This window comes from Oreochromis niloticus, linkage group LG3, assembly GCF_001858045.2.
Source record: "Oreochromis niloticus isolate F11D_XX linkage group LG3, O_niloticus_UMD_NMBU, whole genome shotgun sequence".
Taxonomy (NCBI): domain Eukaryota; kingdom Metazoa; phylum Chordata; class Actinopteri; order Cichliformes; family Cichlidae; genus Oreochromis; species Oreochromis niloticus.
The window spans coordinates 57,969,407-57,981,753 of NC_031967.2; the positions used below are offsets into that span (position 1 = coordinate 57,969,407).

Consider the following 12,347-nt stretch of genomic DNA (forward strand, 5'->3'; position numbering starts at 1 on the left):
TAAAAGACGTTTTAGATGCATTAAAGGTCACTCTGAAGACAAGATATAACCATGTGAATGAAGGAACTGATAAAACAGGAAGCAGAGCCCTCCTCAGATTGATCTACACTGAGCTCTACATCACAGAGGAGCAGAGTGAAGCTGTACACTACCAACATGAGGTGAGGCAGGTGGAGAGCACTTGTAGGAAGACCCTCCATGGAACACCAATCAGCTCCCAGGACATCTTTAAAACCTTGCCAGACCAACAGAGACCCATCAGAGTGGTTCTGACATATGGCGTAGCTGGCATTGGAAAAACCTTCTTGGTGCAGAAGTTCACTCTGGACTGGGCAGAGGGCTTAGAAAACCAACACATCAGTGCGGTGGTTCTGCTTTCATTCAGGGAGCTGAACTTGGTCAGAGACGAGCAGTACAGTCTCCTGGAGCTGATCCATGTTTTCCATCCAACATTACAGAGCGTCACAGCAGAGCAGCTCACGATGTGTAATCTTTTGTTCATCTTTGATGGCCTGGATGAAAGCAGACTTTTGATGGATTTCACCAACAGGAAGCTTGTGTCTGATGTCACACAGAAGTCAACCATCAGTGAGCTGCTGACAAATCTCATCGAGGGGAATCTGCTTCCCTCTGCTCTCATCTGGATAACTTCCCGACCTGCAGCAGTCCATCAGATTCCTCCTAAATGTGTCGACAGGATGACAGAAGTACGAGGCTTCACTGACGCTCAGAAGGAGGAGTACTTCAGGAGGAGATTCAGAAATAAAGAGCTGTCAAGCAGAATCGTTTCTCACTTGAAGACATCCAGGAGCCTTTACATTATGTGTGGAATCCCAGTCTTCTGCTGGATCACTGCTACAGTTCTGGAGCACATGTTGACTACAGAGGAGAGAGCAGAGCTGCCCAAGACCCTGACTGACATGTACTCACACTTCCTGCTGGTTCAGATAAAGAAAAAAGACAATTACCATGATGGGAAAGAGATGAGGCGACAAGAGCTCACCAGTGCTGACAGGGAAGTTCTTTTGAAACTGGGGAGGCTAGCATTTGAACATCTGCAGAAAAAGAACATCCTGTTCTACCAAGAAGACTTGGAGCAGTGTGGTCTGGATGTCACAGAGGCCTCAGTTTACTCTGGAGTTTGTACAGAGATCTTCAGAAGAGAGTCTGTGATCTTCCAGAAACCAGTTTACTGCTTTGTTCATCTGAGCATTCAAGAGTTTCTGGCTGCAGTCTACATGTTCCACTGTTACACCAACAGGAAGACAGAGGAGCTGAAGGACTTCTTTAGTGAGGACATCTCCTCTCTGGACGATTTTCTGAGCAGAGCCATGGAAGAATTCTTGCTTATTCCAAATAGCCACCTGGAACTGTTTGTTCGCTTCCTTCATGGCCTCTCTATGAAATCCAACCAGAGACTCTTAGGAGGTCTGCTGGGTCAGACAGAGAGCAGTCCAGAAATCATCCAGAGAGCCATCAAAAACCTTAAGCAGATTAAAATTGATGACAAGTGTCCTGATAGATGCATAAACATTTTCCACTGTCTGATGGAGATGAAGGACCTTTCAGTACATCAGGAGATTCAAGAGTTCCTAAAGTCACAAAACAAGTCAAAGAAGAAACTCTCTGGAATTCAGTGCACAGCTCTGGCACATATGCTGCAGATGTCAGAGGAGGTTTTGGATGAGCTTGATCTGGAGAAGTACAACACATCACAGGAGGGACGATGGAGACTGATTCCAGCTATGGTTAACTGCAGAAAGGCTCGGTGAGTCCAGATGTGATTACCATTATAAATCAGTGTAGATCAATAGTTTAGTTCTTAAAGCTATTCTTACTAAAACAGTGGTTCCCAAAGTGTGGGGCCCGCCCCCTAGGGGGGGCGCAGAGCTATTGCAGGGGGGGCGCGGCATGAAAAGGGAAAAAAACAAAAAACAAAAACAATGCTTGGACACTGCTAGCACGGGGCGCCCACACAAACGCAAAGCAGGAGATGAAGCATAGCTGAATATGTTTCCAAACCAACTTCATTCTAAGCCAAAGACTAGAAAATATGGTGAAGCATATCTTCCCTTTGGTTTCACCTGCACAAGTGCTGAGGTAGGTCTCCCTGCACAATTAGTTTTCCCTGCATCGGGAGCAGCGCAGGGGCCCGTTCTTCGTACCTCGCTTACTACATCCAAGATCAAATGACACATCCAAGATCAAATCATCGCGCTAACCTTGAGCTCGCTAATCCGGTTCTCCGAACACACCTGTTGTTGACGATTAGTATAGCTGGCTGAAGTAATCTGAGATCACTGGGTGTCTTAAAAGGGGCTACGCATCGATAGTAGAAACATTGATCGGCAACCCTGTGATTGGTCGGCGAAGATGTCGAAGGAGCGCGCGCAGTATCTCACGGCAGCAGAGCAAGAACTCTTGATTGAGGGATATCAGGAGTTTCAGAGTTTAATTAAAACGCAGGGGAACACTGCAAAGGCTGCAAAAGCAAGGAGAGAGGGCTGGCAGAAAGTTGCTGACAAATTAAACTCGTAAGTGATCCATGATATTACATTATATCATGTGATATTATATTATACCACATTATATTATATTACATCATATCCTCTTTCACATTAGAGCCACAACAGGACCCACTAGAACATGGGAAAAAGTAAAAGTGAAATATAAGAATATTCTACAGAATGGTAATATTTATCACTTATATTGCTTTTAGTCTATGACAAGAGACCCTGAAATAATCTGTTTGTTTGTTTATAACAGCAACCAAGAAAAGGGCAGAGCAAATAAAGACAGGTGGTGGTCCTGCACCCCCTTGTCACACCCCTTTTTGTACTGTGACATTTATTGACATTGTGGGTTTTTTTGTGTGTAGTTTGACATAACACTCCATCACTTTTACCTGTTCCCATGCAAGGGGTGACTGAAGCACGCACAGTAAGTCGGGAGTAAGTATATACAGTACAGTAAGTATATATATATATAGAGAGGGAGAGAGAGAGAGAGGGAGAGAGAGAGAGAGAGAGAGAGAGAGGAAGAAAGTAAATAATACCCTCACGGGAGAATCGATATCTCTCTATGAGCACACCGTCGCGCTGAGCTAAAGGATCCTGTCTATCCCGCAATATACGCTAAATTCTGTAAACTCTCCTTATCAATCTTGCACCTTCCTTGCTCGCGTACAAACGGACAGGACATGGCTGCGACAGACTTCCCAAATCCACCTTCGCTTTTATAGTCGTGGTCTCTCATCTTGATTGCACGTAGTAATTTACTATTACTACTCTAAAATATGAATTACATCTGACATGATCTACTACATGTAATAGAATGATTAATAGTACATTTCCCTTTTTTTCGGAAATGACCTGTATGTATCTGTATGAAATCAATAAAAGAATCAAATGCTGCATTATCTTTAGTTACATTGATAATATTTATTTATGGTAAAACAGTGGTGAAATATCGCTGTTGCTTTCATATAACTGCAGCGGACATACCTGAGAGGCCGCGATCTAATCCTGTTTACATAAAGTAAACCTGCTCCCGAGCAGGTTTACGCTTACGGATCTGTTGCTATGACAGCAAGTCCCAGATGAGCTTCGGAGAACCGAACGATCCAAGATCACGCGAAATCGTCAACATTCAAATCCGGCTAACTTACTTAGCGAGGTACGAAGAACGGGCCCCTGGGCTGTTCAAATCACGGACAAACAGTATCCCACAGTTGTTTATGTTTTTGAACCCATTTTGTAGAGGGTTTTTTTGAAAAATGTATTGATAGCAATGTTGAACATTATTACACAGGAAAAAAACAACTACATGTAAAATAATTACACCGTGACGCCTCTGCCTTTCTAAATGCAGGGACAGTAACTGCCTGTATATGTAAGCGTGTAAAACCTGCAGAGTCAGATTAACAGTATTTTGTCTCTATCTGCCATTCATCTCATGTAAACAATAACGTGGCGCACAGTGTGACGTGAAAAAGGCACATACCTTTGACATTGTGTGACAAACTCTGTATTCCTTGTCCACACGTAAACGCAAAAAAAAGGAGTTTTAAAAAATCTCCGTTCTCGGTGATTCGATACGCCGTTTACATGTGCCCGAAACAGCTGCGCGTTCAAAAATACCCGTGTAGGTGCGGACGGAGCGTAAAAGAGTTGGTAGTTTATTTTCTTACTACCTGTAATTTATTGCAGATTATTTGTATTTGCTTAATTGTTTAATAAATGTTTGAGGTGTGAAATAAACCGCAATGGAGCAAAATATGGGTGTGTGTGGTTGAAGGATGTGTTTGTGCGTGTGCGTGCGCGCGTGCACGCGCGGGGGTGGGGGGTGGGGCGAACATTTTCTTGTTAAACAAGGGGGGCCCAGCAAAAAAAGTTTGGGAACCACTGTGCTAAAACATTCTTGTTGTTCTTTTACACAGTTCCAATTATCTATTGTAAACATTAAATGTCAATTGATTTTGTGAGAAATCTTGTTGAGATATTTCAAACACTGAAAATGTTTTGTATGTTTTGTTTTTTTTAACAGAAAATTATTTGGATGATTACATTTTCACACATCTATATCTTCAGCTGAAACAGTGACTGTGGCTAAATGTGAAAGTAATGGGATAACATTGAATGTTGTTACTGTGGTTTATTTTCAGCAATAGAAATGAAATCAGTCAAGTGATTTGGTACAGTCAGTGATAATAATATCTATTTAAAGCTTGATAACATCACAGTGAGATGTCATAAATTAATCACCTGAGACTGTAATAGGAAGGACCCAAAGCACACAGCATTTTAAGATGAGTGTGTATTTAGTGTTTTAACCAGTTTGGTTTTAGCAGCTTTTCAGCTGCACACTTCAGTTCAGCTCTGTACTTATTTTTTTGCATATCTTCCTCCTTTTTGGGCCCCAGTAGCTACTGAAATGGGGAAAGCATGATTAGCATAATGAATATCAACTTTGAACGCCAACCTTCCCTGTGTCCCCTGCAGTTGAGTCACAGTCCACAACCTGCCACAATGACTGACACTTCAGTCTTTGTTGATTGACTTATATTGATCCCAAGTCCAACTTTTCATTTTACAACTCTGGAGCTGACCGACACAGCAGCACTTGCATCACATCAGCCATGAAAATGTCACATTTCCATATCACTTTTAAAAAAATACATGGCATCTGCAATTCAAGATAGGGCTGTGCGATATGACCAAAATCTCATATCCCGATATTAAGACATCTATCGTCCGATAACGATATAAATCACAAAAATGTAACATTTTCTGTAAATTCTGTGAATCTCGGGCAGCTCGACTTGCGTGAAGTGTTTCCAGCTGGGCGTCGCGTACCTGGAGTCGAGTGTTTTAACTGATGCATGAAACGATACATTTTTAGACATAGGTTGTAACGGCCGCCGTTTTCTTTGTTAGTATTTATTACACGGCGTGCTGCGGGGAAAAGCCTGTTCTAACGTTTGAGTCTAAGGTTTATTTTTTAGCACCTGGCGGCTCTTTTTTGCTTCTCATCCGTAAATACTCTGCATCTTTCATGTGATTCAGTTTATTTTGAAAAGTCTCAACAGGATCTTGAGCTTTATTGTGAAAGGTTTATGTGGAAAATAAACAAGCGGACACGAGGTGGTTTTACCGTCGTTGTTGCTAACGACAACGCATAAAAACAAGCGCTTGTCCGTCTGTAATATGGTTATATTAAATATAAGAGAAAGAGAGAACTTTAGGAAATTAATATAGCCACTACAGTGACCATCAAAATAATGAAAAAATATTGCCGTAAACAGTTTATTTTGCGACACCACAAAACAAACGATAGCGTAAAATGAAACGATAGACGTTTTTATATCGTCATCCGATATATATCGTTATATCGAACAGCCCTAATTCAAGATGTAAAAATGGTTCATTAAATATGTTTGTGGTTTCATCAGGAAATAAGTCTCACTTTTTCCTTCTTTTATTTAATGGGGTTTTTATGTGGTGTCCAGCTTGTCCAGCTCGTTTACCGTTTAATACAATATGTGTAAATGAAGAAAAAAATAATTTAAGTCACACATGTGAAATGGAAATCAGTTTTGTCTCCTTCATCCGCGTATTAGAATTATTATTAAAGTGTTTCATGTCAGTTGTATCAGATCAGCTGAACTACTAATGTGTAGAGACAGTGTCCAGTTGTTTTCCATCAAATTCACAGAATAAATATAATTTGTCTTCTTGATAATAACATGTTTTCTATTATATTTTTCAACGCAGACTTTATGATGTTTTTGTCTTTGGGCTTTCCTGTGGAGCTTTGGCCTTAGCTCTGACGTCAGACCCATCCCATCTGAGAGAGCTGCGCCTGAGTTCAGTCAGCCTGGAGAAATATGCAGAAGAACTTTTTACTCATCTGGGACATCCAAACTGTAGACTGGAGACACTCAGGTCAGTTACCTGAAACTGAATCGGTTGTTATTTATAAAGATATTTCAGTAAAATAAACCATGAAGTGATCCCCCTATAGCCCAACCAGAGGGGGAGAACGTGGGTGAGACAAAGACCAGAGATTAGAGCAGCTGACCAACAACCTGCAATTTATAGATAATGATATTTTTTAGATGAGTTTGCACATAAAGAATAAGAGATTTTAAGAACACATCCCTGCCACTGATTTACCATTAACTCAGCCAATGATGAAATTTTGTATCAATTATGAGAAAGAGCATTTCTACCATTGATGAGATATTCTGATTATCCTTTTTCTGGCATTGCTCATATTTCAAAATATTACCCCACAGAATATTAATATTATCATCATTATTTGTTTATTTTTGCTAAACAGCTGAGGTTAACCCTTGACAATGGAAAAAAAAATTGTGAAGATGACATTAGCTCAGATTTTCTCAGGTTTTATTGTCCAAAGTGCAATTTTTATTTTGCAATAAGAAGCATTACAAACAGCAAATAGACATATGTGTCTGTGTGTGTGTGTGTGTTTTCTTTCTCTTTTGATCTACTTGCAGTTTTTATATTCATAACACAAAATATTGTGTTATGAATATGAGTGTGTTTTGTCTGTATGTTTGCACAATAATCTTCAGTTTGCAGCAGTCTGTACCTCCATTAGCTGTTTACTTGTGTTTTCATAAGATAAAGGTGATTTAATAAAATAACACTTTGTAATTCACATGATTGTTATTCAGCTTTGAGAACAGCACTTTGTCAGAGAACAACTGTGCTGCTCTGCTCAGTGCTCTGAAGTCCAACCCTCCATATCTGAAACGTCTGGATCTAATAAGATGCAACCTGGAGGGCTCAGGGATGAAACAGCTGTATGGTTACCTGGAGAGTCCACACTGTAAACTACAGTTTAACAGGTCAGTTCACTTCACTTAGATTATCAATGAAAAATATTTATTTTGTTTCTGTTTATTAGTGTGTCTGAAGAACAAGAAATCACACATACAAAGAGAATAAGGATGTGTAGAAGGCTGACTTTGTGATGATCCACAGTAACAACAGAACAAAGTTACTCCTCACTTAGAGAAAAAAACTTTAAATATTCAGTTCATATGGTAACACTGAACTGCACTTTTAAAGGTTTCATGTCAAAACACTTTATGAATTGTTTGTTTCACATGTCCTCAGAATCTAAATTTCAGGAGTTTGTTCAAAACAACACAGAGATCTTTTTTTTTTTCTTAACCACGTCTTCATACCTCTAGTTAGAAACTTCTTTTACTATCTGTGGATTCAAGTCAAACTAGAATGAGCTCTACACCCACCTCTTTCTGTGGAAAACAGTCAACAGGAGCAGAGCAGCTCTTTCTGTCTATGTCTTTTCAGCAGAGACCTGACTTTGACATTGCTTGCATGGCTTCTAACTACAAATGTGCCACATGTACATCAGTATTTTATAGCCATTATGTTCTCAGAAAAACAAACAGAAATTTCATTCCTGAAAACAGATGAACTGTGAATGTGGCTGTATCAAAATTAAATATGACAGGAAATGTTATTTGTCTCACATTCGCAATAGTAAGCTGCTCACTTCTTACTGGACCTACATCCTTCACAGGTTACACCAAGAGACACTGACTGATCAGTAACAGCAGTTTAGCACAAAAATGAGTTAATTACAATCCCTGAATAGCCTTATACTCAGTTTTAATGTTGTTTGTTTTTATTATGAATTTGTTAGTGTCTGTTCTCACTTTATTAACACAAAGATGTTCTTTGTCCTGTCTCATCATGTTCCTGCAGAGTGACTTTGGTTTAGATGCTGTTCTGTGGTAAGTATTATTCAGATCTCTTAGTGGGATTAATTTATGTATTTCACTGCTCACCAATGTTCCCTCTAATTTTTCATGTGTCTGAGCGAACACACAAACTCCCTGAGCGGTCCCTTGGACCACTGTGAGCAACATCAGACGTGTGCACTGTGGTCACACCAGCATCGAATCCATCTAAGTTACATGGTTTATTAAAATAATGAAATTACAGCATCTACATTTATGTTTCACTACTTTTAATTAAAGTGCTTTAGCCCACTTACAATGAAAATGTTAAAAAAAATCTTGTTCATGACCTGTGTAGTATGTTAACACTATTGGAAGTAAAAATAACTTGAACTCCAATTTTGAAAACACAACTTTCTTTCTTTTTCTTTCTTTCTTTCTTTTTTTTTTTTTTATAAAGCTCTGACTTGTATTATGAGTCTGTGGTGTGGGAGAGAGTCCTTTAACTCTCTGTCTGCAAGATACAGTATATAATGACCAATGTTGGGCAATTAATTATATAGTTACTTCTTCAAAAAAAGTAACTGAGTTTTGCAAACAACAAAGTTTTTTTGCAGCTGTTTACCTAAAAATGCAGCCAAGGAGTTTTTTTTAAATAAACTTTTCAAACTATTTACAGAACAATCAGCTGTTCTGCATCAAATTTGATGCCACACAAATTATTTGTGCCACTCCAAAAAATAATTTCTGTCCACTATGAAAGAAAGGAGAACATCACAAGCCTGATACCTGCAGGCCTGACAACAGGAGATGTATGACTCCTGTAACACTCAGCAGTCGCCTCATTGTTCTGACACATACTGTACAACAAAACTGTTGACTACGCTACACAGTAACTACACAAGACAACACACTAACTTTAGACTCCAAACACGCTAAACAATGCAGATCTCTCACAACTCAAAACATCGCTGTCACTCCTAAAACTCCCCCCCTTCCTAAACAACTAAATGCCATGTTCATGTACATTTTTCCACCAATAGGAAAGGTTTTGTTTTTGTTTTTGCTCACAGGCACTTAAAAAGCACACTTTTGAGTGAACAAAATCCATTGCTGCATGCAAAATATGTATTTCAGTGTTTGCTATTATCCATATACACACATGAAAGCAGCCCCTCTCGCTCAGTTTTTGCATTTGTGCTTGCTCGCAATTTGTTGCTTATGCTCTCAACATTTCTGCCCCTGGGTGTTCAACTCTTTCTGTACACCGTTATATTCGTGCCACAAAACAAACCAATCACAGACTTGGATGCCAAAAATTTCTGATTGGCTGTTTTGGTCTCCAATAATTTAGCTTTTCTTCGCTCAAAATAAATTTCTCCTCAAAATGCAACACTTGCACCTGCAATTTATTTTTTACATGCGCAAATTTTTTTTTACGAGTGCACATCACATCCTTTCTTTCATGATTCACTAAGATGTTGGATGTCTGTGTTTTCAGAGTTAAGAAATGAATTGTGCTGTTTCATTATGTTGTGAAAATGAAATGACTGTTTTCCTAAAACATATGAAGCATATACAACAATCTACTTAAGAACAATCTTTTTCAATCTTAAACAGATCAAGACATACAGTGGTACTTGCAGAGTGACTGTGAAAAAAAATCAGTGGTCAAAGTGTGGCTCTCCCCAAACTTCCTGAATCTGTTCCAGTACAAAGACACAAATCTTTGATCTTGTGTACAAAGGAGAAGTACTGACAACATGGTCAGGCTGCTAGCAGCCTGACTCGTGCCTCCTTCTATGAGCAGCCACTAGGCCCAGGACCCTCCTGCTCCACCAGGCCCAGGATCCACCAGCAGCCACCAGGCCCAGGATCCACCAGCAGCCACCAGGCCCAGGATCCTCCAGCAGCTGCTAGGCCCAGGATCCTCCAGCAGCTGCTAGGCCCAGGGCCCTCCTGCTCCACCAGGCCTAGGATCCACCAGAAGCCACCAGGCCCAGGATCCTCCAGCAGCCACTAGGCCCAGGATCCTCCAGCAGCTGCTAGGCCCAGGATCCTCCTGCTCCACCAGGCCCAGGATCCTCCAGCAGCCACTCGGCCCAGGATCCTCCAGCAGCCGCTAGGCCCAGGATCCTCCAGCAGCTGCTAGGCCCAGGATCCTCCTGCTCCACCAGGCCCGGGATCCTCCAGCAACCGCTGGGCCCAGGCTCCTCTAGCAAGGCACCAACAAGTAAATCGACAGTGACTTCAACGGGCCATCACAAGGTAATACCAATCTCACCATTTTCAAAATGCCGCCTAAAAAAGCAAACCCAGGAGTTGAAGAGGAGTTGGAGGAGATTAGGAAATCACTTAATTTCATGTCTGATGAACTGAGCAAAGTGGCTAAACAACAAGGTATGCTACATGACCTAATGGATGAAATAAAACAACTAAAAAACTTGATAAAGGAGAAGGACAAGAAAATAGACGACTTGGAACGGCGACTCGAGGATCTTGAACAGTACACAAGAATGGATGACTTAGTCATAAGTGGACTGGAGACGCAACACCGAACCTATGCCTGAGTAACAGCTAGCGGAGGTAAAGACGGTGAAGATGCCCCGGTTGAGGAGCTGCAAACGCTTGAACAGCAAGTGATAAAATTCCTTCAAACGAAGAATGTAAGTATTCAGAGCCATCATATCGCAGCATGCCACACGCTCCCCAGAAAAGACAGTAAAACAAAGCCAGCAATTATTCTTCGGTTTGTGAGTCGCAAAACAAAGATTGAGTTACTGAAACAGGGTAAGAAGCTAAAAGGGACCGGTGTGTATTTAAATGAACATTTAACGAAAAAGACTGCTGAAATTGCAAGACAGGCACGCAGCCTGAGAAAACAAAATAAGATACAAGCGACATGGACAAGGAACTGCAAAGTAATGATAAGACTAAATGGCACTCCAGAAGAAGCGAAAGTTGTGATGATAAGAGAACTCAAAGACTTGGAGCAATATAAATAATCAGGAATCTGCTATGGAATCTATTGGAAAAGTGACGACTGGATAATGAACAATGGGTATGGAAAGTGTTTCTGGCCTTATGGCTCAAAAAACAATGGGAAAAACAACAACAAAAACACATAAATGACAAGTTTGGACACAGATTATAGGTTTCCATTCAGAGATATTGAAGAGGAAGACTTTGATTATGAGAAGGACTGTCAAGGAGGTTATTTTGCCACACACGCTGAGAAGATGAACTTCAAAATGTTTAACTATGCAGAGCACAACATGCATGACCCTGAAACTAACATTGACCCAGATAATTACTTCTACAATAACAATAATAGTACTTGTGAGTACTATACAGATGACCAATTTAATATGAATATTAAAATGGCAAATGCATTGTCAGTCATACATTTCAATAGTAGAAGCCTGTATAAAAATTTCTCTAAAATTACGGAATGTTTAAGTAAGTTAAAAAAGTTTAATATAATTGCAATATCAGAAACATGGCTCGATAATGAGAAAGTTAGTGAAATGGGACTGGAAGGATACGAATTATTTACAATGAACAGGGTGAATAAAAAAGGAGGCGGTGTCGCTTTATATGTAGATAAAGTTTTGAAATGTAGTCTGATTGAATGTATGTCAAGCACCATAGACGACGTATTGGAATGTGTTACTATTGAAATCCATGTTGAAAAAGCTAGCAATATAATTATAAGTTGCATCTATAGGACACCAGGATCATGCCTTGACACATTCAATGAAAAACTTGCTGCTATGTTTAGCAACCTAAATGATAAAAAAGTGCAAATAATTTGTGGTGATTTTAATATAGATTTGCTAAACCCAAACGGACATCAGAAAACAACAGATTTCATCAGTACAATGTATAGTAACTGCCTTTTCCCTGTAATTATAAAACCAAGTAGAATAACAATTGATACAGCTACATTGATAGATAATATATTCACAAATAAAATTGACCATGAAATAGTAGGTGGACTTCTTATAACTGATATAAGCGATCATCTTCCTGTTTTTGCAATTTTTCAAAATTATTTTGGGATTAAAACTAAAAAAAAGAATCAAGCATTTGATATGATACGACATAGAAC

At 39.8% G+C, this 12,347-nt stretch overlaps 1 protein-coding gene across 1 annotated transcript; it reads left to right on the top strand.

The window, feature by feature from the left end:
• Nucleotides 1–897: 897 nt before the first annotated feature.
• LOC100701050 (NLR family CARD domain-containing protein 3-like) lies at nucleotides 898–12,066 on the top strand. Its single transcript, XM_019357086.2, has 5 exons — nucleotides 898–1,768; nucleotides 6,273–6,443; nucleotides 7,202–7,375; nucleotides 8,262–8,290; nucleotides 9,857–12,066. The coding sequence occupies exons 1-4, from the start codon at nucleotides 921–923 to the stop codon at nucleotides 8,275–8,277; spliced, it is 1,209 nt and encodes a 402-aa protein (XP_019212631.1). The 5' UTR covers nucleotides 898–920; the 3' UTR covers nucleotides 8,278–8,290; nucleotides 9,857–12,066.
• Nucleotides 12,067–12,347: the final 281 nt, after the last annotated feature.